The sequence below is a fragment of the Phocoena phocoena genome, chromosome 5, assembly GCF_963924675.1.
Source record: "Phocoena phocoena chromosome 5, mPhoPho1.1, whole genome shotgun sequence".
Taxonomy (NCBI): domain Eukaryota; kingdom Metazoa; phylum Chordata; class Mammalia; order Artiodactyla; family Phocoenidae; genus Phocoena; species Phocoena phocoena.
The window spans coordinates 68,115,004-68,141,605 of NC_089223.1; the positions used below are offsets into that span (position 1 = coordinate 68,115,004).

The 26,602-nt window shown below is 39.7% G+C and overlaps 1 protein-coding gene across 1 annotated transcript; it reads right to left on the reverse strand.

The window, feature by feature from the left end:
• Nucleotides 1-5,469: 5,469 nt before the first annotated feature.
• Nucleotides 5,470-25,527, reverse strand: NIPAL1 (NIPA like domain containing 1). Its single transcript, XM_065877894.1, has 6 exons — nucleotides 25,423-25,527; nucleotides 16,795-17,061; nucleotides 12,231-12,287; nucleotides 8,363-8,453; nucleotides 6,604-6,764; nucleotides 5,470-6,089 (listed from the first exon to the last, which is right to left on the reverse strand). The coding sequence occupies exons 1-6, from the start codon at nucleotides 25,466-25,468 to the stop codon at nucleotides 5,470-5,472; spliced, it is 1,242 nt and encodes a 413-aa protein (XP_065733966.1). The 5' UTR covers nucleotides 25,469-25,527.
• Nucleotides 25,528-26,602: the final 1,075 nt, after the last annotated feature.

The window sequence follows — 26,602 nt, forward strand, 5'->3', positions numbered from 1 at the left end:
TTCATAGTGAAAACAAAGGCAAAAGCTAATTGAGAGACAAGGAGACCTTCTGAGCCGGAGAGCTAGTTTGTCCATTCCTGGTCTGTGAAACAATCTTGTTTTATTGCGCTTAGGCTATGGGATCTTCTTGAGTTTATTTTCTGAATGTTTGTTAGGCACAATTAACTTAAGGAGGAGCCATATACCTTTACCCAGATCCATTCCAGGCAAGATCTAGAGACTTTATCCATAGATGCTAAACAATCAGGGCCCTGTATTTGGTTTCTGTGGTTGGTGAGTCCCTATAGAAGTCATTCACAATGCAGTTCACAAGCTTTTTTTTTTTTAATGCTTTTATTGTACCTAGTTTAAAAAATGTTTTTTATTGAAATATAGTTGATTTACAATGTTGTGTTAGTTTCAGGTGTATAGTAAAGTGATTCAGTGATTTTATATATATATATAACCCATTCTTTTTTTAGATTCTTTTCCATTATAGGTTATTATAAGATATTGAGTATTGTTCCCTGTGCTGTACAGTAGGTCCTTGTTAGTTATCTATTTTATATATAGATAAAATAGATTTTTATATATAGTTAGTTATCTATTTTATATATGGTTGTGTGTGTATGTTAATCTATTTTATATATAGTTGTATGTGTATGTTAATCCCAAACTCCTAATTTCTCCCTCTCCGCCCCACCACCCTTTGGTAATTATAAGTTTCTATGTCTGAGTCTAGTTCTTTTTTGTAAATAAGTTCATTTGTATTATTATTATTTTTTAGATTTCTTGTATAAGTGATATCATATGATGTCTGTCTTTCTCTGACAGTGTGATAATCTCTGGGTCCATCCATGTTGCTGCAAATGGCGTTATTTCATCCTTTTTTTATGGCTGAGTAATATTCCATTGTGTATAGATATACCACATCTTCTTTTTTATTTACTTATTTATTTTTGGCTGTGTTGGGTCTTCATTTCTGTGCAAGGGCTTTCTCTAGTTGTGGCAAGCGGGGGCCACTCTTCATTGCGGTGTGCGGGTTTCTCACTGTCGCGGCCTCTCTTGTTGTGGAGCACAGGCTCCAGACGCGCAGGCTCAGTAGTTGTGGCTCACGGGCCTAGTTGCTCTGCGGCATGTGGGATCTTCCCAGACCAGGGCTCGAACCCGTGTCCCCTGCATTAGCAGGCAGATTCTCAACCACTGCACCACCAGGGAAGCCCATATACCACGTCTTCTTTATCCATTCATCTGCTGATGGACATTTAGGTTGCTTCTGTGTCTTGGCTATTGTAAATAGTGCCACAGGCTTTGGGGCCAGATTGAGTTGCATGCTGGCAGTCAGGAGTTACTGGCTAGATCACAGAAGGCAGGGGGTGGGAAGGGATTCTGGGAACATGGTGCTCAGAACATGGCTCTTATCTCCACTACCAACCCCCTCCATGTGCTTCCCCCCAGTCAAGTAGTTGCTGGGGCCTACATGTGGCTGGGTGCGAGTGAGGGCCATGTGGTCTTATGAGGGTCCCAGTACAGAAAACTGGTGTGAGGCCTTGTCTCCTGAGGGCTGGACAAGCTTGAGCCTGGTAGGGCTTGGCCTGAAGAGATTCTGCCCCCTCTGTCCCCAGCCACAGGGGAAGTTCTACATATAAAAATGAAAGTGGCTTCTAACTCAGAGGCTTTCTCCCATACTAATGGCATTAATGGAGATTCAGTTTTCCCTGAGGAAGAAAGGTCTTTTTGTGATTTGTGACCAAAGTAGGAAAAGGTATCTCAGGTGGTCGGCTCTGTCAAAAAACTTTGTTTTTTTCAAGCAAAGCCTTCATTGGGAAACATATGTTGTTCATTGTTATAGACAAAAGTTAAGACTCTTTGTAACCTAAGCTTACCTCTTGGAGGCTTCCTATACACCACAGCTAGGGTACTGAAATGTTTGGTGTACACTAACACAGCTTGCTGGGGGAAGCTGTCATTCATTCTAACTCTGCTGAGATGTGCTCCACCAAGGCCTCCTTAGACGTGCCTACATTCCGTGGAGTGGGTAGTCTGGGAGGTTTGAGGGACTTGGATTTGGGTCCTCATTCTGATCCTAAGTAACTGCGCGATTTAGGGAATTGCAAATTATTTCTGTTCATTTACAAAACAGACACAGGTAAGAAAGAGGCCTTCTGTACCCTAGACAATTCACTTCCATAGAAACAACTGAGGGAGTTATTCTCAAACATGAATTCAAATCAGAACAGGGAAAACTGATAAAGTCATGGTGATGTGCTCAATACTGAAGTTCTAATGGGGCTAGAAGGAAATTTGCTGAGGGTTTGCAAATGTAAATTTTCATGTAATGCAATGCTACCAAATATTGTTATAATGCTTTTTTCTCCTCCTCCTCCTTTTTCTTTTAAATTTCTGAACTGAGGGGAGATTTCATTACACCGACTGTTCAATAAAATTATCAAAAGATAAGATAGTGTCTCCTACCTTTTGTTCAGGAGATGGTTTTGTGGAGAGCCTTTTTCTAAAACAGATTTTAATTTCAAGGAAAATGACAAAGCATTAAACAAAGTGCAGATTTTTTTTTAAACCTCAGAATTTTCTTTTTAATTTCAAGGAGTATTTTTGCCTTTACATAAGCTTAACTTCAAGAAACTCAAAACTGAACTCCAACAAGCATAATTAAACCACATTATTTGATTGCAAATGAAAAACATACAGAAACATTAGTTTAAAAGTTGTAAACTTCCTAAAATGAACAGTATTTATAAACATTTGAAAAATAGAAAATTTCATGATCATAGTTTTTTGAAACATTTGAAAATATTTCATATATATTCATATAAAGTACTTTTCCACAAAGTTTTGTTGGAATGTGAAGATTGCATTTAGTTTGGTTTTATTAGGAAAAATAAAATATTTTTGTCAGAATCATTTTGTATTGTTGAGATAGTATACTAATGGAATTCATTTTCACTCGGATTATTAAAAATGAACTAAGGTAACACGAATTGAAAAAAGAAAAAGAATATATGAAAACTAGCAACTAATGGTCCTTACCTATATAGTACTGAGACTATGAGAATTAAAATGTTGATTGAAAGAGAACTAAATTGTATTAAATGCCTCAATATCAGGCATGATGTGGGTGCTTTCCACATATATGTATTTGATTTCGTACTCTTAAAACAAAAATGTTAATTTAATTGCATGTTGCCAAATCGAGGGTTTTATGAACATTCTGAAATCTGAACTAGAAATAAAATCATTAACCACTGACCTAAGAATAAAATTGTAAGTTGAAAAATAAAATGAAACTATTCTGTTTATAGAATTAGGAAAAGCTTTCCATTTGGCTGTGTGAGGACAGCTTTGTGATCCTTAATGACATGTGTACAGATATTCACATAATAAATCTTAAGGTATCTATGTGAGATAAAGTATACATATTAAAATATATATATATGAGACTACCAGTTAAGACTAACACAGTTAGTCTCAATACAGGGATCCAGCATTTTATTCCTCCTTAGACAACATCTTCCTATTTGGGAAAAAGTACTCTGGGTTTCGGATTTGCAACATTTTAGTTTTTCAATGCATATGCCCACCGGAGATTTTTAGAGTTTTTCAAATGTTTCATTGTTTCTCAACAGATTTCAGCTCATTAGCTCTTTCTCAGACTTTCTCCTGGGTGTATGTGTCAACACCAGTTCATTTTCCAACCCAGTGTACACATGGGTTCTTGTGTTACAAGAACCTTTAACCTGGGCACAATATACCAAGGGCAAAGCTTTGTCAACAGGTGACGTTGAAGAAATATCTGACACTAAGATACAGTCGAGTGGAGGACTACCCCAACCTCAGGTTGGATGCTATTAATTTCCTCACCAAGAAGGTGTCCTGGAGAAATCAACAGAGTTTTCAACAGAAAAAGAGAAACTTAAAAGAATTTCTACAACTTTCAGACACTACTTTTTGAGAGAATACTTTTTGTACAAACTTGTGTTCGTAGCTTATATATCTGATATACAATTAACAGCAATCAACACAGTAAACATATAGTTGACCTACGGTATCAACCCGTGAATCTTCCACAGATTATCAATTTTCAAAAGTTTAGAATGCCCTGAATTGCACTCAACACTAAACTATGCCAAAGAGACTATGCCAGCACTTTAGGGCTTTGCAATCATCTCAGGTCATCACCGTGAAAATCAATCACAGTTCAACCGAACTGGGGAAATGCTAAAGTCACTTTAATAGAATTCTGAAGAAAAGAATCTACTATTATTACCCAGAATAGACTTGAGGTAGATTACAAACAAACAAAACTAATAACATTTGACATTAGAAGAGAATAATCCAGTCAACCTGAAGAGTTTTTGTTTGTTTTTAATGTCATAATGTTTTGGTTAGGATTTTTTTTGAGAGGAATAAATTAGTCTAGAAATAAGATAGCTAATTTCTTTTCCATTAAATCAATGAGAAAAGATTAATGGATTAATCGATCCATAAACGGTAGAGACCACCAAAAATGTTACTCCTGCCACGCACCTGGAGTGAGATAGGAAAATTTTATATAGGCTTTAATAGAAAAAGGTATTTTCCTGTAGTATTCCCTGAGTTTTCTAAGAAGTTAACTTGCCTTCCTATTCTCCTCAAACTCCTCAATAAGTTACAATTTATAAGCTCTTCATAGGCGTGTGTGTCTTACACATTCTAGCCCACCAAGCAGCAGATTTCCAACATGTCTATTTTTTTCTTTAACACTCTACCCGTTAGCTACCTAGTTTAGAAAGAAGGAAGTTGTAGAAGGTGGGAGGCATCAGTGATCTCGCTTCTCAGTTTTAATAATTTGAAACTATGACTCATTAGAGAATGGTGACTGATATTCTGCTTATCAGCACACAGTTGTGTTTACCTGTGAATTACTGAGAGACTAAGAATAGCGGCCAAAGAAATGAAGAGCCACCTGGCAGAACCAAACATATTGTGACCAGAAGAAAGAGATCATTCTGAGAGTTATCCAACTCTGACTTCTTTCATGCTTAGGGAATATTTCAAGTTTGCAGAAATGAAAAACAGCAGAAGCCTTCTGGAGGAGGATCAAAACTTTGATTTTCAATTTTTTTTTTTTTTTTTTGCGGTACGTGGGCCTCTCACTGCTGTGGCCCCTCCCGTTGCGGAGCACAGGCTCCGGACGCGCAGGCTCAGCGGCCATGGCTCACGGGCCCAGCCGCTCCGCGGCATGTGGGATCTTCCCAGACCGGGGCACGAACCCGTGTCCCCTGCATCGGCAGGCGGACTCTCAACCACTGCGCCACCAGGGAAGCCCTGATTTTCAAATTTGATGGCCAAAAATAAAGGCATTTTTCTTTGGCCTCATGTCTAAATTATTAGTTAGAACTTTAAAAATGCCAGCTTTCCTAATAGTTGTTCCAAGAATCAGGTATTCCTTCTCCTCTCCAAGTGTCTCTTAGCGGTTAAAGTTCAGGGTTTCTAGCGACTTTGATCATCAGTCCTGCTAAACAAGGTAATGTCATCTTCAAATCCTGGGGCTGAACATTCTACATTCTCTAGTAAGACGTATTTGTCTTCATTGCCATTCAGAGAGAGGACTTCTTTCTGAGTGGTGGATGTCAGATCACTCCAGGTAATGTCAGTGTTTTTAAAAGCATGTAGAAGGAAGATGCCATTGATAATGGTGAAGAACCCACTCAAAGTCCCGATGATATCTCCAGCATTCATGCCATACCATTCTTGGAATAAGATGGCGGAGCAAGTTACTACCATGGAAGTGAAGAACACATAATAAATGGGAGTCACAAGAGATGTGTTAAAGGTGTCCAATGCCTTGTTGAGATAGTTAATCTGTGTTGTCACTGAAAGCACGAGTACAGCCAGCAAAACAAAGACCAGGGGATGCTTATAAATGGGCTTCCATTCCAGTAGTTCCTTGATGGCAATTCCCAGGCCCTTGACAGAAGAAACTGAAAATGCTCCAATCAATGAACAGATTGAAATGTAGACCAATATATTGGTCTGTCCTTTCTTGGGAGCTACAATCAAAATCAGCACCAAGGAGATCACAGTTATGATCACAGCAAAGGAGATAAATCCTGTTAGGAGGAGAAAAGAATTAGACTTCAGAAAATGCTAATAGAATCAAATCTTTTTGAAATCTTGTTAGTCATGAGTTTAGGAGCCTAGGTGTTTTAGGAAGAGACATGAGACTAAATAAAAAAACAGGAGCAACAACATTTTACTGCATGGCTCAATATTTCGCAATGGACTTTCACAGACATATCATTTGAACCTCACTGACAACACTATGAGGTACAGCAGGTATTGTCTGATTGACTTTTTATTTTCAGAGGGAGAAAGATGTGAAAGTTTGGGTTGGAGTATAAGTCTTTTCCCTTTTCTAACCCCATCTCTTCCTTTCATTTTGTGGAGGGGAAGCATGGGTGCCACATTTTCAGAAGACTTGTATCACTCGGTCAAACTGTACTGTACCTCAACCCACAACTAGGCTTCTAGGAAGCCTCTTACAATATTATTACCAATTCATTTGATGAGAAGAGAAAGTGGAGCAGAATTTGAGTAAGGGTTTCTTTTGGTTGAATCACAGACCTGGGTCTCTCAATTTCATTTCCATTTCATGCAGAGAAGCAACTTCCTCTTCTTGTGGGGCATGGATAACCATCACAGTTGACCCCAATATACTTAATATGCAGCCTATTTTCCCATGAATGTTCAAGTGCTCATTTAAAAAATAGGAAGACAACAGTGCACTGTTGGAAGAAGAAAAAAAAAAAATCACTCTTGTTCAGTTACCTTTGGATTCCGTGGCAGCTCAGACGTCGCACTGCGGTGCGCACCAGTCTGTATCCCAATCAACTGATTGGAATATGCTATGTGACACTGAAAACCCTGGTTGGCTGGCTTCCTTCCTTCCTTCCTTCCCTCCCTCCCTCCCTCCCTTCCTTCCTTCTCTCCCTCCCAACCTTCCTTCCTTTCTGTGTGTGAAGTTCGTTATATATTACTAAATTTGTATCTAGAAAAATACAAGTAATTAATCAAGTCTGCTTAATTGCTTTTATAGTTAAAAAGTTATAACAGGCATTCTATACACCTGTCATCTTCCCATGACCTTCTAAGAGGTCCCACTTAATTCATTTTGAATTTCCCCATTTTCTCCTATAAAGCCAAACAAAATGGAAGAACTTTTACATCTTACTGGCATGACACATTTAGAACATGTGTGCTCAGGAAAGCTTCAAAGAACGATATATACCTAAAGAAGAATTACTCTGCTCAGGGCCAATAGTTACCTGGTACACACAAGTACAACCATATGGGTTGTCAAAATATTAAAATATTTCCTTACCGACTGCTATTGCTCTGATACTTTCACCTATTCACTGCTCCCACTACCTTGTTGCCATGGCCTCAGGAAGTTCTAGGTTGGCACCACCATGGACACAGATGCCATCCTGCGGCTCAACCAGTAGGTCCACTGTGGCCCCTTCTCCTGATGCCCTGGCACTCCCACCAGGGCATTATCAGTATCCATTTGCACCCAAGACTATGGTCAATTACCAAGTGCTTTCTGAGAGTCACCCTCATGTGGCCACTGATGAGGACGGCAGCCTCAGCAAAAAGTGCTACTACCGATATCTACCATTCACTAGTAGCCAGTGTTCTAGTGCTTTCTTTATGGACTCACTTACTTCTCACAACAATCCTACAAAGACGGTGAAAAGAAGTGGGTAGCCTTAGTCATAAGCTTTCTTCTAGAGGTTGGTAATGAATGGAGATAAAAGGAAAAGAAAAAGACAACAAACAAAACAGTTGCTTAGTTACAAAATAGAGTTCATGGAACACATTCATTTGGAATCATAATAAAGACCAACTCAGAAATATTAGATCCACTTTTTATTGACAGGAATATGATTCCTGTTTCCAGTACTAAAAGAAACTAAGATATCTCCAAACAGAAGTATCCAGCAGACAATGCAAGAGTTTTAGTGAAAGTTGAAATTTAACCCGAACACCATGCTTTGTAAAGTCCTCTGACAACTACGGTCATTAGCCACTATGACAACAGAAAGCATTAAAAAGGGCTGCGGTAATTTGTTCAGGTGAGAGGGGAAAAAAATCTGCTTGGCTCCACTGAATCGTCACAAGGAAAACGCACAATTACTCTGGGTTTTGCGGGAAGACCATCCATTTCCTATTTCTCCTGCTATTTATTGTATAGTCTTCTCACATTAGTTTTGTGATTTTCAAAATTCTGTTTTGAGGTATGCTTCGTAATCTGTTTCTTGTGGGTTCAGTTTATCATGGTATTAAAACCCCTCAGAAGCCAAGTTCCTTATTGCTTACGTACCTTATGAGAACACTCAGAGCGCCCAGTGGGGTGACCAAGGTGGCAGGTGCGAAAGCATAAGCTGCAAAATTCGCAGCCTCGCCTGCTCCCACTGGAAAGCAAGCAGCAGTATTAATATAAAAGACAGGCTTATTGATCCCTATGAGAAAAACAACTGACGCATGCAAAGCAGTCGTCTTTTATCCCACAGACACTCATATATCTAATGAAAAGGAATAATTTAACTTCTTTTAGGGAAGGTGGGGAAGGTTTGGTATTAAAAGGATAAACTGTAACTACCTGGTGATGCAAACTCAATGAATGCAAAAAATGGCGACAGAGGAATAGCTATTTTAAATGACCTTCAATAACGTTTTTAGTTACTTTAGAACCAGAAACATGTTTGGTCACCCTGATGAAATCTAGAAGAGGTAGCTTTGGAGTAAGTAAGAATGATTGTTTGCTCAAGAATACCTACTGCTATGCAAATTAACAATAAAGCAGCTTGTAAAATTAGAACGCTTTCTAGAGATGTACATACAGTCTAGGCAGGGGATAGGCAGAGATGCCTACCACGGGCCTGTGTAGTCAGGCACCTCTGGATTGCAGATGATCTACATGTAAGTAACAGTATCTCAGTAGCTCAAGGATATCCAAGCAGCTCTTTGAAAGTCCTAACAACATGCTCCTGGAATCTTTATCTGAGGAACTCCAGGCTTCCATAAGATAGTGTGATGCAATTAACTTCTAGAGTGAGGGAAAATCTTTCTAAGAGTTGGGCCCTTGAATTGGGGCCGAATTATTCTCATGGGTCACAACTGAATGCTTGCCCACAGAATGTAGTATTTCACGCTGTAAACTGCGCCAAGCAGACACACTGTAGAGGGAGCTCCTGGAACAGATAAAAGACACCAGCACCCATTTTCTTTTTCCCTCTGGCTGCTATCCACTCCACCCCCCAAGCCCGACCCCAGCCCCAGCCAAATCTACAGGAGTAATCAGCTTTAAAATATCATAAAATAAATAGAAACGTACAGAACGGTAGGAGACTGCTCCCTTCAGAGCAACAGTGGTAGTTTTCTCAGAATAGTAAGTAATGAAATGAAATTCATACTTTATGGCAAGATGAGAAAAATGTAAACATAATTTTCTTTTTTGGCCCATCTGGACCTCCTCCCTCCCGTTTAGTGTGTGTTGTACGTCTGCATTAACCAGACCTCCTTAGGAGATGACCTTCCTTCTTAATCTCGTAAGGGCCCACTACTCTCTTTGTAAGTGCAGCTCTGGATTGTGTAAACTGTCCATTAGATGGCATTTAATGCCCCCTGTCTCAAGAACTTATAACTGTGCTTTGATCTCTAACAGGCGGAGCAGTTCTGTTTCTGAGAGGCTGTTCTCGGGTTATAATCCTCAGTTCGGTGTGAATAAAACTTGCCATTTTTTTCTTAGATCGACTGATTAATTTTTTTCATCGACGTGTTTTCTTGAATACTTCATTATTTATATTTTTATCATTACAGACAGCTTTCCAGGAAAATACTGATTTCATAATTGAAGTACTGTATGTTTGTCACTAGATAAAATCTCTGACGTTGAAGACTTGTGCTTTTCACTCTTCAATACTGGCAGAAACTTTGTGCATGGTGAGACTAAAATTACAAACATAGCCATATAATATTCTCCTTCTACTTTCATTCTATTGTGTGGGTAGAGGGTGGAGAGATACGACAGACAGAGAGAGAGAGAAAAGGAGAAAGAATCATCCAAATATTTATTTGGAATCTTCCCAGCACAGTCCCTGACAACATTTACTCAAATGAAGTAAGAAAACAGATGTGAAAACACCTTAAAAGCTGAAAAAGCTATACAAATTTAAATTATTTTTATTTACCATCCTGTAAGCAGATAGGGTATGGGATCCCGGGAGAAAAGAACCAGATACAGCTTTTTGACATAAGAGAAGCCATTTTAGGACTAAGCCATTTTTGATCTAAGCCTGGCCACAATGCTTGCCCTCAAACAGGTCTCAGTAATTAATGATCTTAAGGGAACAAAGGAACAAACTGTTATCAGGCAAGAGGAGTAACAACAGCAAAGATGATAAATCAGTTGTAAAGACTCGCAGTTCTGTTTCAATGGTAAAGATTAGCCTGAAGTACTTCCTTGACCTATTTTGTAGAATTTAAGTCCCCTCAACCACCAGATCAACTTGAACCCAAGGGACGATGATGCTGACCTTTTCTTTTTCTTTTTTTCTTAATTGAACCATAGTGCTTCCCCAGCATATATAACACTTATTTTTAGAAGATTTTTTAAGGTATTATAATTATTATTAAATTAAAAAAAATTTTTTTTGGCTGTGTGGGGTCTTCGTTGCCGTGTGCAGGCTTTCTCTAATTGCGGCGAGCGGGTGCTACTCTTCATTGCAGTGCATGGGCTTCTTGGTGGCTTCTCTTGTTGCGGAACATGGTCTCTGGGTGCGCAGGCTTCAGTAGTTGCAGCACGTGGGCTCAGTAGTTGTGGCACACGGGCCCTAGAGCACACGGGCTTCAGTAGATGCAGCGTGTGGGCTCAGTAGTTGCGGTGTGTGGGCTCTAGGGCGCGTGGGCTTCAGTAGTTGTGGTTTGCAGGCTCTAGAGTGCAGGTTCAGTAGTTGTGGCGCACGAGCTTAGTTGCTCCGCGGCATGTGGGATCTTCCTGGACCAGGGCTCGAACCCATGTCCCCTGCATTGGCCAGTGGATTCTTAACCACTGCGCCACAGGGAAGTCCTGATGTTGACCTTTTCTGACCCTCGTGACTTCCATCAGTTAATGCGTGGATTTTGTCAACCTCTGCCCCAATTCTATGCTGAATGCTCCTCTGCTCAAGCCCCTTCATGAATATGCATGTACTTTTAGCTTAAAACTTTCCTAGTTTTGCTGTTTGGGAAGACACTGCTTTGGGAAAGATCCCCAGTGTTCCCCTTACTTGCTGCAAGTAATAAATCCTTCCTTCTCCCAACCTCTGACTTGGTTGTGTCTTTTGACACCCATCAAGAGATGAACCCAGTTTTCAGGTAACACGCCTTTTAGATACCACCATTTATTAAAGAAAAGTTATCCAATTCTTTCTTGTAACAGGATCTCAAAAATACTGAAATGTCTTACTTAGTACAAGAAAATCACTGGAAGTTTTAAGGCTTTTGGCTGCAGAGATGGCTGGAAGTAGTGTGAAACTACAATTTATGAGGTCCTTTCCCTGGAAGTTTTAGGCTTGGGATTTGAGAAAGTTCAGAGGAGTTAGGAGGGAGATATAAATCTGCAAAAGTGCCTGAGGGTGATACACTGCCTTCTTACTGGACATCACATTAGCGTTTAGACAGTGCTTTCACCTCATACAGAGTCTCATTTAATCCTCAGGGCAAGTCTAGGAGGAAGGAGAGTGCTGGCAACCTTCATCTTCTCTCCATTTGTTCAGAGCTAAACAGTCCAAGGGGACTTTCATTTATCCATATTTTGGTCCTGGCCAGGAAAGTGTACCTACTCTATGCAGCGAGAACAGTCGCATATTGAATTAGGAGCTGGGAAAATGTGGGAGGGAAGCATTTTCCTCAATTGTTATGGGGAATAAAATACAAGAGAAGGAGAAGTTTGTGATAAAATATAAGATTCCAGACAATAACTTTTTTACGTGCATTCCAAAACAGTATTGAGAATGTGCAGGTGGGGGGAAGAAAGAGTAAAACTTAATTCTAAATACATGTAATTTATTTTATATGTAAGACATTATGCCCACACAAATCTAGACTTAAATGCCATCCTTAACACTTAGCTAAATTAATCAATTTGAACAATTGCATGTACTTTATCATTTCACAAGCAAACACTATTCTCGGCATTAAGGACTTACTTGAGAGTAATCCTGCCCACCAGAGCCATTCCTTGAGGTAAGAATATCCACCTTGTCCTAGGAAAATGATACAAATAGAAATTAAGTTCTAAAGTGGAGGAAGAGGGTTTGAGGAATTAATTTCTACAAAAGGTACCGGAGTATGGTTGGAAAACACAAGGCTTAAGGCCTGGTCAGTATATCTCATCTTTAGCTTATTTACTTGGTCGTTTCCAGTAAATCTTCCATTTAGAAATCTTCTAAAGCTTTTTTTATATTGTCTTTGATTTCTACACAAAGTCAGTTTTTTCATCTGCAGGAAAATTTTATTTAGTCATCAGGTTACTACTGTCTACTGAAAAGAAATGCGCAACCTGAAAGTTGAGAATTATGCTTTATTCGGTGGACTTGCTGAGGACTTAAGCCCAGGAGGCAGCCTCTCAGACAGCTCTGAGCAACTGCCCTGAATGAGTAAGGGAGGAGCCAGGATATATAGGAGTTTTTGCAAAAACAACAAACAAACAAAACAGGTATTTGGAACATCAAAAGATTACCATTAATTCAAGAAAATGAATTTAGCACTTTTCTAGGTATGGGAAGGTGCAAGGGTCTGGGCTCATTGAAATCACTCCTTTGATATGCACTTTTAACTATCTAGGGCCAGTATCCTGTTTTCTCCATCCTGAACGCCCTCAGGATGCACTGTCTGCTGGTGGCTGCAGTGGCTAATGGCTTGATGTTGGCAACACCATTTGTTTACTGATATGGCAGGTTATATTTTTTGTCCACACTATATTTATGCCATTCAGATATGGACATAGCGTATTATAAGCCCTAAATACTTTGTTTCAGCCACAGTTAAAAAATTAAAGACATAAATCATAAATTAGGTTGGTACCTAAGGAGGACCTCAAAGGGATGAAGATGGTTGACATAAGAGCCTTTGAGATTTTGGATAGTCAATGAGAGAATAGCCAGCATTGGCCAGCTGGATTCTACTTATTCTCTACCTTGGCACCATGAAATTGAATTTGTCTAGTCTACTGAAAAGGACAAAAACCTTTCCTAAGATATTCAGAGAGTTATCTTCCCACTCTGTAATTTGTGAGCTTAAGTCATTGTTATGATTGTTTTAGAAATTGCAATTTTCTCACCAATTTTAATATACTTAACGCTGTGAACTTGACCTATCTGATTTTGTTATAGTTAAGCTAAAAAGGATACGTTAGCTGTGAGGATTATGTTGCAAAGCAGTTAACCATGTTTATTTATGATTTTCTCCTTACAAAATTTGCAAATAACCAAACTGGAAAATTAAAATATGATTTCATATGCTGTTTTAAAAAAACTTAATAGAACAAATACTTTCTCAGCCCTTAATGATTGAATAGTCTAAAATCTGGTCTATTATATATTATTATTATTAATTTAACCTGTATGAGACCATATATATATATATATATATATATATATATACGTATGTATATATAATATATATGTGTTCGTTTTCTGTGTCTGTGAGTCTGTTTCTCTTTTTATATATATTCATTTGTATTATTTTATAGATTCCACATCTAAGTGATTTCATATATTTTTCTTTGTCTGACTTACTTCACTTAGTATAATATTCTCTAGGTTCATCCATGTTGCTGTAAATGGTAAGATTTCATTTATTTTTATGGCTGAGTAATATTCCATTGTATTGATATACCCCATCTTTTTAATCCAGTCATCTGTTGATGGGCACCTGGGTTGTTTCCATGTCTTGGCTATTGTCAATAGCGCTGCTTTGAACATTGGGGTGCATGTATCTTTTCAAATTAGAGTTTTCGTCTTTTTTGAAAATATGCCCAGGAGTGGGATTGCTGGATCATATAGTAGCTCTGTTTTTATTTAAGGAAACTCTATACTGTTTTCCACAGTGGCTGTACCAATTTACATTCCCACCAGCAGTGGAGGAGGGTTCCCTTTTCTCCACACCCTCTCCAGCATTTCTTATTTGTAGACCTTTTTGATGATAGCCATTCTGACCAGTGTGAGATGATACCTCATTGTAGTTTTGCTTTGCATTTCTCTAATAATTAGCAATGCTGAGCATCTTTTCATGTGCCTATTGACCATCTGTATGTCTTCTTTTAAGAAATGTCTATTTAGATCTTCTGTCCATTTTTTGATCGGGTTGTTTTTTTGATATTGAGTTGTACTAGCATTTGTATATTTTGGATATTAACCCCTCATTGGTTACATCGTTTGCAAATATTTTCTCCCATTACATAGGTTGTCTTTTTAGTTTTTTGGTGGTTTTCTTTGCTGTGCAAAAGCTTTCAGTTTGATTAGGTCCTGTTTGTTTATTTTTGCTTTTATTTCTTTTGCTTTGGGAGACTGATCTAAAAATATTGCCACGATTTATGTCCAAGCATGTTTTGTCTATGTTCTCTTCTAGGAGTTTTATGGTGTCACATCTTATATTTAGCTCTTTCAACCATTTTGAGTTTATTTTTGTATATGGTGTGAGGAAGTATTCTAATTTCATTGATTTACGTGTAGCTGTCCAGCTTTCCCATTGCCACTTGTTGAAGACACTGTCTTTTCTCCATTGTATATTCTTGCTTCCTCTGTTGTAGATTAATTGACCGTAGATGTGTGGGTTTACTTCTGGACTCTCTATTCTGTTCCACTGATCTATATGTCTGTTTTTGTGCCAATACAACACTGTTTTGATTATAGTACTGTAGCTTCGTTCACTTCTGAAGACAAACTCCTAGAGGTAGAATTATTAGATTTTAAGATATTAACATTTTTAAGCTTTCCCAAATTGCTCTCAGGAAAGTTTGTACCCATTTATATTGCTTCCACCAATGTTTGAGAGGGCTATTTATTTCCCAAATTCCCTTACCAACATAGGGCATTATTTTTTAAAGAAAAACCAAATATTGTTAAAATAGTAGGTAAAACCCAGGAGTTCAGTGTTATATAGTTGGTATATCTTTGGGTACTAGTGAAGTAACATTTACTTAGGTATGTTTATTGGCCACTTACAATTCTTATTCTGTGAGTTCCTTGTTTATGTGTTTTGCCTTTCTGTTAGGTACCTATCTTTTTCTTATCGACTATAGTCACTCTTTGTATATTGTGACTTAACTACCCTTTGTCATATAGTTTGAAAATTTTCCCCACATGTCATTTCCTTTATAGTTTCAGTTAAAGGTGTTTTTATATAGGATTTTTTTTTGGGGGGGTCAATCCAGATAATCTCTTCCTTTATATAGAATTGTTTCTTCCTTTATCTTTACGCTTAGGAAGACTTTCTTTTAGGTTTTTATAAAAAAATTATTTCATTTTAAATTTAACTCTAAACTATGAGGAATCTATTTTACCAAATGGTATAAAGTAAAGCTCTCACATTTTTCTCCTCTAGCTTTTGCCAGTTGTCTCAGTACTTTTGATTGAATAATTAATCCTTTCTCCAGTGGATTGAAATGCCACTTTTAAAAATTGTATATTAAATTGCTGTATGTACTTATATAAGTTTTCAATTATCTTTTATTATTTTGTCTATCTTTGTTAACGCCAAACTGTTTTATCAATGTCCCCTCAATAGTACTCTTTTATAAACTTGTTTGCACAATTCATAGCCGTTTATTTTCCCCTATGAACCTTAGAAAGATATTTAACTCTTTTAGGACATTATTCTTGATAAGAATGAATAGAAAACTCATGGTTAATGAAGGATAGCCAAGCAGAGCTACACAGCTTCTGAAATGTCACTACAAATAGTAACCTAACTCTACTGTAATCCATTTACTGATTTGACAATACTTATTGGATGCCAACCCCTATGCTAGGGTACGTCCCTGCTCTTGTGAATATACTATCAATAAACAAGTAAGCCTGTTGACAACAAGTAAATAGACTATTAATGTACAATGACAAGTTATTCCAAGTACAATGAAGGAAACCCTTAGTGCAGTGATAGAGAACAGCAGGGGTAGAGGTGAGTGAAACCTCCCCAGAGAGGATGGTCGAGGAAGGGCTTTCTGCAGGGGTGATAGTTTAGCTGAAGTCTGAAGGATGAGTCAGCTAAATGACAGTCAGGCAGAAGAGAGCTGCAGACAAAGGAAAAGACCCCGAGGTGGGAGAGAACTCGGTACATTCCAGGAGCCAGAGAAAAGCACACGATAGTGAAGGAGGCTGAAGATGAAGCTGGAGAGGTAGCACAGGCCATTTTAGGCAGCAGGTGAGGTCAGAGACTGTGCAAGGATGTTTGGAATTTACTCTGAGCGCAAAGAAAAGCCACTGATGTGTTTTAATCAGGGGAGTGGCCTGATCTGACTAAATCCTGGAATCTCAGACTAAGGCTATGAAAGAAGAGCTCATCCCACACCCCAAACCTCTTGCATTTTAGTCTCACCCTAAAGGAGACACAACTGGCTCAATCCTGGAAACTGCTGAGAACAGTTGCTAAGAACAGGAATAGGGGTGAAGACAGAGACGGTGAAACGTTATTCCTGTAGCACCGTGGTCTTACAGTAGGATGGTTTCTGCAGTTAGAAACTTGGATTCGTTAGTTGCATCCATTTCTTACCAGCTCTAGTAACTCCCCTGTTGGCCAGTTGTAAGAGGCCCTTTTTTTTCAAGATGAAACTGGAGCCAATAAAAATACTGGAACTTATTGCCAGTACCAGGCCTACATAAAGACTGTATTTGTTCTCTGCATTTGCAGAAATGCTGCAGTTGGTTATGCTGGAATTCAGGTCCCTGTAGAGGACAGGAGAAGCCAGCAGCTGTGACACACGTGTGATCTCACACCAAGCCTGGGAGGCATTCGGACAGATCAGAGACAGCACGTAGCCTGGAAAAGGGAAAGAGGGAAATGTCAACCGACAAAAGGGAGACACACTAATCTTTATTTTCTTTGTCCAAGAAAGAGAAACTTGAGTGGGCAGTACTGACACACTGTTTTTTTACTGCCCGATGGGCGGTCTCCAGCACGTGGTCCACGGGCTCACAGGTTCAGCTGGGCTCACACAGGTTCTTCAAAATGTCTGCAAAGTTGTTGAGCTGTTATCATGCAAACATGCGAGACGTCACGTGAAAGTCTGGATTCCTCTCATAAAATGGAAGATCTAGCAGTACTCAGTTCTCTGCTCCAGCTGGAGCAGCGTGGAGCTGTTCAGACCCGGCTTGCGCTCAGCGGTTCATCACAGCCCTACAATGTCCACTTCTCTTCTTCACGCCATCAGTGTGTCTCCGGGAAAGCAGCAGCATATATGGCGACTGAAGGTGGAAAAGGGCAGAGCAACCCTGTGGGTCTAGAAATCACCATGTTACAGGAAACTGAGCTATCCCACTTGGTGGGGTACGAATTGTTCATTTCAGAAAACATGTTTAAAAGCGGGTTTAGTTTTCTGGACCACTTTCCTAAAAAGAATAATTTTGCAGGTCTACTAACTCACTTCCTCCTTAAAAAAAAAAGCATCTAATAGACAAATGAATTAAATATCAGGAGGTTTTTTTTTTTTCCTGAATAGGATTCAAATGAGCATGTAAATCCACTGAACCAGACCCATTATTAAGTGCCTTTCTTTTTTTTTTTTTTTTGAGGCTAAATACTAAAACACAGAATAAAAACATTTTACACTAAGAAACTTTTTATAATCTATTCTCCACTCAAAAAGCTGCAAACAAGGTGACACCGTGACTAGGTTTTCTGACCATCTTCTCAACTTTTTTTTTTCCATTTAAAAGGCATATTTCCCTAGCATGACTTACCTTAAACAAAAACGGGCAAAGAAAAATTAATCAACTACAATTTTAGAATTAAGTGAAAAAAGAAAATCAGTTTTACATCTCAAAAATCTTAAGAGGGCACATGAACAACTAAATGATGTCTTAGAAACAAAACTTTAAAAACAGGATCTATGCCCCCTGGGCAAAGCATTATGAAGTTATGTGAATTTTACCACATACACAGTTGAGAAACAACCGTAAAGTTCAGGGCTAGCAAAAGGTAAAATAATTGAATTCAATCTTTTCATGATTACTATTTCATTTATCTCTGTAATTTGAAAATGAACCAACTTTGATCCTGTGATACAGGATAAATTCTGGGACAAAACTTCTAAATATTCCAAAGAGAATTATATTACTTCAGGGATATTCTATGGTAACTGAGGAATTGTTCAGGCTGGTTGTTTTAGTAAGAATTGCTGCAAATTTTCACATAAGCTAGCATCTAGCAATCTGTCCCAGGCACTGTTCATCTCATCCAACCCTTAAGAGTGCAAAGTAATATTTGGTAGTAAGAATTTTGATTGCGTGAATTCTTGGGAAAACATCTGACTTGACTGTCCAGTAAATTCCATGGCTGCATTAGTGTCACTTACTATGTAGTTAACATAACCATTCCAAAACTTTATCTCTGGAAACAGTGTGGGTGGACCTCATTCCAATCAAACAATATTCTTTCTGAGCTGTTGACACAGCAAAATGTTTCCAACATTTTAGGGGGTGTGGAGGCAGAAGGTGATAAGGGGGTGCAAATAAGTTTTGTTGCCTTTTATAAGTTCTCATTGTAAGCGGACATTAATGTTGCAAGGTATTTTTTTAAGTTAAAAAATTTTTTAAACAAAAACAAATTTTTTTAACTTAAAAATTTTTTTAATTATTTTTTTTGGCTGTGTTGGGTCTTTGTTGCTGCACACAGGCTTTCTCTAGTTGTGGCAAGTGGGGGCTACTCTCAATTGCGGTGCGCGGGCTTCTCATTGCGGTGGCTTCTCTTGTGGAGCACGGACTCTAGGCGCACGGACTTCAGTATTTGTGGTGCTCAGGCTCAGTAGTTGTGGCTCGCAGGCTCTAGAGCTCAGGCCCAGTAGTTGTGGTGCACGGGCTTAGTTGCTCTGCGGCATGTGGGATCTTTCTGGACCAGGGATCAAACCTGTGTCCCCTGCATTGGCAGGCGGATTCTTAACCACTGAACCACCAGGGTAGTCCCAATGCTGCAAGTTTTATGGCAGGAAAAAGTAATAAAAATCTTATCTAGTTACTGACCTTAGAACTTAAATTGTTTTATGTTTGGGGAGCATATTAAGGAGGGAGCCCACAGCAGGTATGACTGAAGGAGGGAGTGACTGGCAGGTTGGTGGGTGTGGAGTGGTGCTGGGCAGGAGGGGAGAGATGGATGAAGCAGAACGTGTGGGCAGGGACTTTGGAAGGTTTCAGAGGAATTAGAGATATCTCAAAATCAGAGGTGGCTTCTTATGTTTCTAGTAAGCAAAGTAATTCTCCAGAGTTTAATCCAAACCTTCTTCAACACAGAAAATTTATTACATTACTCATTTTTCATTTTATTTTATTATTATTATTGTTTTTGGCCACATTGCCCGGGCTTGTGGGATCTTAGTTCCCTGACCAGGGATTGAACTCAAGCCCTCGTCACTGAAAGCTCGGAGTCCTAACCACTAGATCACCAGGGAATTCCCCTTTATTTTTCATTTTAATAGACACTGTCAATAACCCTCTCAAGTGTCTGTACCAATTTACACTCCTGTCAGCAAACAGCATGGTGTTGTAACTTCTTTGATGTTATTATATATTGTTCTAAATATTGGATAATTAAGATTTAGGAAATATATGTCAGTTATAAAGAAAAAAATAATTCAATACACACCAATGTGTCAACCACCCATTTTAAGAAATAACAACTTGGGAATTCCCTTGTGGTCCAGTGGTTAGGGCTCAGCGCTTTCACGGATGGTGGAACTAAGATTCCGCAAGCCGTGTGGTTTCAACTGTCCTGATTTTCTGTCTAATATTCCTTTTCTTTAAAAAAATGATTTCCCCTATAAGATTATATCTTTAAATAATAAAGTGTTTCATTTGCCTCTTTTTGCACCTTCTAAAAATGTAATCATATAGTATGTATTCTTTGGTGACTTGCTTGTTTTTGAGATTTATCAATCTTGATGTTCTGGCTGTAAGGTTTGGTTTTTCCCCCACAGTTCTATAGAATTCCACTGCATGACTATCTCACCATTAATTTTTCTATTTTATAGTTGGTGGACATTGGATAATTTACAGTGTTTTTGCTTTTACAAACGGTGCTAATGTTCTCAATTATGTTAAACCAAATGAAATTGATGATATTTGACAATTTTTGACCCTACATAAATAGCAGTTTCATATGATTCAACTTAATATGTATCTTCTATGTACGGGTGTGAATGTTTCCTTACAGACACACACAACTTAAAAATTTTAAAACAAAGTTAAATTTTCTATAGGATTATATGCCTTTTCCCACCTTTAGCTCCATTACAAATTATCTATAATTTTGGGCAAGTTGAGTCATCACTCTTGGTTTCTTCTTCATCTCTAAAATGAAGGAGTTGGACTTGATGATTCTAAAGACCCCTTCCTTAATTTTGTGGTTTCATCATAAGCTATCTTGGTTCCCAGAGTAATTTACTTATAATCCTGGTAGCTCATAAATATTGCTGGTGGACCAGCTCTAAATTCATAGGCACTTGTAGCTGGAAGACATTTTAAAGAAACTGATGCCAAGATATTAAGTGACTTGCCAAAGTCATGTAACTGCCCAAACAGGGCCAGGTAACACAATTCCCAGGCTACTATTCTTTCTATTTCAGAAAAGTAAAAACATAAAGTACAAGTAAAGTCAGTTAAAATTTATTATTGTTTATACAAAGATGAAATGCTTTAATTTTTTCAAGTCCTATTTGTCTACAGAGAATAATAATATATATAGTCCAATCATTACATGGAATAGGGTATCAGTATCTTGGTTTCTGAGAAATCAGTGACTATATAAAACTACATTTTTAATCACTGCAAGATATTTCCAATTTGAGAAAATCATTGTCTCACCATCCATTCTACCAGTTAGTTTGGATTATTATTCAGCAATTAGTCACTTCCTTACCCCTCCCGACGAGGGCAGAGTATTCTTCCCTTGATGTCAGCTGGAAGTGAATTGGTGGCCAATGGGACATCAGCAGAGGTGATATAAGGAGAGGGTTCAAATATACTTACATGGTTGGGTCTACCACCTTGTATTATGGTTGGCTTTACTCTTGCACCTCTGTACTTTTCAGGAATAGAGCTTCCCTGAGCAGCTGCTGCCCCTTCAGCTTGATCCCAGAATGAAAACATATGGAGCAGACCTAAGCTCATCCCACATTAAGGAGCCAAACCCAGGTGGGTATGTAGCCTGATGCAGAGACACCCAGGTGTACCCAGTCTAGATTAGTCAACCATCAGCTGGCCTACAGACACATAAGCAAGGATATATGATTGTTGCTTTCAGTCTTTGGGTTTTGGGTTGTGTGTTATACAGCAATAGGTGACTGATACACCTGCCTATTTATATTAGCAAAGGAAAGAGTGAATGAAATCTCTCATGTCTCCTACAATTTGTTCTCCAAGTATCAGCCAGTGTGAATCAGATTATATCACTCCCCTGCTTAATTCCCCATGATTTTTCATGGCAGTTATAACAAAGTCTAGATTCCTAATCCTGGACTTAAAAAAAAAAGCTTTACATGCTCTAAAGCTTGCTCACCTCTGACATTACATTGCATTACTCTTTCTCTCTCTCTCATTCTCTGAAAAAACACTGGTTGTCTTTTTCATTCTTTGATTCAATATATATTTATTGAGTATCTATTATCTGTCAGGCATTTTTTAGAAGCTGGGGTTACAAAAGTGAGTAAAATAAAATTCCTGCTCTATTACATTCATTCTAATGGGGGGGGGGAATAAACAAGTGAACTAATAACTACAGAATATGTTGAGTGCCATGGAAAGCAGTAAAAGCCGCATGAAGGAGTATTTTTTTTAAAAAACAGCATTGAATGGAAAAACCTCTCTGCTAAGCGTAAATGCAAACACCCAGACTTGGGAATTTGCTTGAGGGGGTGGGAGGAACTGCACCAGCCAGGCTGGCTGGTGAGAGAAGGGAGATGGTATGAGATAAGGTCAAAGAGTAGCAGGGGACAAGCTCAGGTGAAATGAGCTTTTAGATAAGTAGGTCCAATCTTGTCATTTCTCCTTGCAAGATTCTGTAATGGCTTCCCTTTTCATTCAGAAAAAATCCAAAATCCCCACCACAGTCTACAAGGGCCTACAGAATCCTGGCCTCCAGCGTTCTCTGTAACCTCATTCCCTAATTTTTTCCCCTCTTCCTTTCATAGGCTAAATTCCTTCTCACCTTAAAGCATTTAAGTAGCCTTTACTTGTTACGTAGTGCCAGTAGTGGCTGGCATGCCTAACTCCTCTTCACTGAGCTCTCACTTTCTTAGAAAGGCCTTCTCTGCCTTTCCAATCTAAAGGAATTTCTCACTTTCCATCATACAATTTAATACTGCCAACCAAACAGACTTCCTCTTACAGCTTAATTATGGCTTTGTAATAACATCGTATATCCATATATCAATTTTATTTATTCACCCAACAAATCAGTTGTTGAACACCTACCATGCAAGACACCATGCTACGTATACATTCATGCAACACTTAACAATTCTTATTGAGCACTTCCTGTGTGCCAGGGTCTTGTTCTAAGAACTGGTGAGACAGTGATCAACAAGACAGGTAAACAGGTCTCTGTTCTCATGGAAACTGACAATTTTAGTGAGAAAACGAACAGAAAAACAGGAATAAGGGGAGTAGAATAGGAATGAGAAATAATTTAGAGCAAATTTGGAGCAGATAAGAATGAGAAATAAGTTTGAGTAAATTTGGAAATCAAGCAGATATATTTAGCAGATATATCTACATATGAACTCTGATAGGGCTGGGCAAGAAGCACATTATTTCAAGTAACCCAAATAAATTTGAGCATATACTGTTGATTTTTTAAAAAGTTAAAAATTTGTATCTCTAAACAAGATTGTCCCACTATCAGTGTTTTTGGAGGTCAAATACTCTATGAGGACTGTTGACCATCAGATTTCCTACATAAACTGCTGCAAGTAATAACATACTGCTTTTTGAACAACCTTTAGTGAATAATTTTTAATACCTTAAAGCACTTGAATTTCAGCACTTAGGAAATCTACAGAAGGCTGAAAAAACAACTTCTGCTTTTAATCGTCTTGTAAAAATCTGGAGAAAATCTTTTTTAGTGTAACATAAAAGAAGCTATAGTTTACATAGAAAATGCAGCTTGTCCTGCTGATAAAAGTTATGTTCATTTGGTGGAATTTTGAGAAATGTTTATAATATGGATTTTTTTTTAACGAGTAAAATCTCAGAATTATTAATGTATACCACTGCATCCAAGAGGCCAGAGAATGGGGATGGACACCTACAGAAAAAAACAAAGGCTCAAATAATTTTGTGCTTGGTTGGATTGCTAATTATGAAAACCAATTATCTGGGCCTCTAGACCCAGACTGTCTAGGACCAGATTGTCTTGCAAATCCCTCTATTCTAGAACTTAGGCCAATGTCTGGCACATGGGACTCTTGTCATTTGAATAAATGAACAAATGAAAAATGGAGCCTTTACTCCATGTCAGGCTCTGAAGTGTGTGCTTCATGTGTAATCCCATCTGCATCTATTCCTCAAACTCTAAACTGTAGGAATTATTCCCAATTTACAGATGAAGACAAGGAGGCCGTCATAGCTGAGAAGACTGGTGCCAAAGCCTAATCTCTTCCCACTACTGATAAGAAGGATTCTGATTTCTCTCAAGTCTTTCCCACTAGCATCCCACCTAATTAATTACCACAGTTAATTAACCCCAGGTATTAAGCATGGAGCTTGAATATTTCTTGTTGGAACTTAATGCATGAGCAAAGCAGGAAAATCATCCCTAAATTCAAACAAGTGGATGTAATTCACACATCCTCCTTACTTACAGATCCTTGAGTAAACAAGGGTGGATGTGTTAGTAACAGTCTGATTTACTAGTTTAGGAATTCTTTAGACAAAGAATGACTGACTGATTGTCTAGGAAATAATTCTAGATCCAGCTGTCTTAGTAACCACTTCCAAAACCTCAACTTCTGAATAGTTTGTGAATTGTTCAGGTATTTTTCTTTCTTTGTGTCCCTTCTTTCTCTTGGTGGCACAGTTTTGACTGGTTCACTGCCTTTTCCCCCCTTAAAACAACAACTCTCCGCATCAAGGAATAAACTGGGAGAGCCAAGAGAAGAGAAAACCCGGGGAAGTTGCCAGCAATTTTGGAAAGATAGTTCTTGCCACGCCTCTCACTGCCCCCTCCCTCTTTACATCCTTACCGGGTAAAATAGAAATCTGCTTTTCTTTGGACTCCGTAAAAATTGAAAACTGTCATTTCATATGATACACACTGTCCGCCCGCGCCCACTCCCCGCCGCCGCAGCCGTGCCCCTACTTTTATCCGGACTCACGCGCGCCTTTGGTATTGAGACTGTAGAAAGCCTGCGAGTGTTATAAACACCTGGCATATGGCAAGGGGTGGCGCCCTAAGAGTTTACACGACGCAGGGGGCGGCTGAAACCCCAGACTAGAAAGCAGTGAGAAACCTAAATGAGTGCACCTAGTTCCCGGTCTCTTCCTCTGTCCTGCTCTCGCCTTAAGCAGCCAAGAAGTGACTTCACAGCGAGTCAGACGCGAGGGTACTGGGGTTGGAGGCGTTTTCATCACAAAGGAAGAGGAGAGAGGTGGGCAGCCCAGGTTTGTTCAGAGCCCTCCCCCGGGGGGTGGGGCGGGGGGTGGTCCAGGGCGCCTGACCCTGCACCGTGTTTGACCCTCGCCAAGCCAGCGCTGGACGCAAGACAGGACTCCTGTCCGGTCCGCGGGCACGCCCTCTGCCCACTGGGTGACGTCGACCACGGACTCTGGAAGTGAGTCCGAGTCAGTGGAAGCGTCTTTTTCAGATGAGACTTGCGAGTCTTCCTACAGCACCCTGATTACTCAGTCACGACACTCAGCTCTCCGTATTTTACATGGATCTCTCTTCCGGACCAGGGTGGGAACCACGTATGTCTTGTTCGACTCAGGCATCCCCACAGAGTCTGGCATATTGTAGGCACCGATAAATACTTGTTGACCGTCTGACTGGCGGAATGACTGAATGAATAAATGCGTGAATGAGTGCGTGAAGAGTCGGCGTATCCCTTTCTGGACTCCACAAGTACCCGGGACCGCCCGCCCGCTCTCATCGCCACCTGAACGCCAGATCCTCCGGCTCTGGGCAGACACTCACCTTCTCGGCAGGGCTCTCCGGGTGGTAGCCTCACCTGTCCCCCCATGGCCCCCGACGAGGCTTCCCGGGCACAGAAGCTCGCTCCTCACCCACCTGTGCTTCTCCTCCGCTTGGATCAGCGTTGGGGTGGAGCTGCGGGGTCTCGGACTGGAGCGCGTTGACCCCGGCCCCGGGCAGCCTCAGCCAATGGGGACGGCGGGGTGGGGCCTCCGCGCAAGCCCCGCCCCCGAGGTCCGAGGCTTGGGTGCTCTCTCTTGTCGCGCTGGCTGCGGCTGCGGTCCGGGGGTAGTGGTGTGGCAGGTGGGAGCGCCGACCGCCACGCGGGACCACTGCGGGAGCCAAGCAGTACAGAAGCACAGACACACTTTACAGGGTAAAGGCGTCTCTCGGAGCGTGGAGGCCACCGAGCCAACCCCTTGGGAATTTAGCGGCGTAAAAGTCTGTGCTGAGGCCCCCTCTGGCTTCTCCGGGTCGGGATGTCTCCTGCCTTTGGATTCTGAGCGCCCTGCTTTGTGTGTTTGCGGCTTTGTAGGGAAGTTGTGGCCACTGGGATTCTGCTCTGATTACCATGCTAAAGTTTATTCTCAGGGCTTGACAATAGACCTTGCCGTTTTGTGCTAGTATCAGTTTCTCCTGCGGTCCCTCGGTTTCAAACTCCCGCCTTCAATACACCCCTTTCCTAAGTCATATAGTTATTGCAATAAACCCTAAAGGAAAGGCAATGCTGAAACTGAAACGACTAATTCCTACCAAATAATAATAGCTAATGTTTATGATATTCTTGCTTTACCGTGCATATGTAGGCACTTTATATGTATTAACTCATTATATCTCACAACATAGTCTATTAACCCCTAGTTTACAGATGAAAGATCAGAGGAAAAGAGTGAGATTAAATGATTTAACTAACTATTCAGTGGAAGACTTGGTAGCCGGTTATTATGCAACACGGTATAATTCCTGCTAAAACCCTCACCACAGGAATGGGGTGCCTCTGTGCTCTGGGGCTTCAGCACTGAAGGAAATACCCTTGTCTGCTTATCTTGCCTTTGCCTTAGATAATCATAAGCAGTGCTATTAACTTTGTTACCTAGGAGTTTCACAGCAGAGGCCTCAATCTTGCTTTTTTTGTTCTTAGGCTGAGTGAAGAGTTAAGATCAGTGAACAAAGCAATACAAGG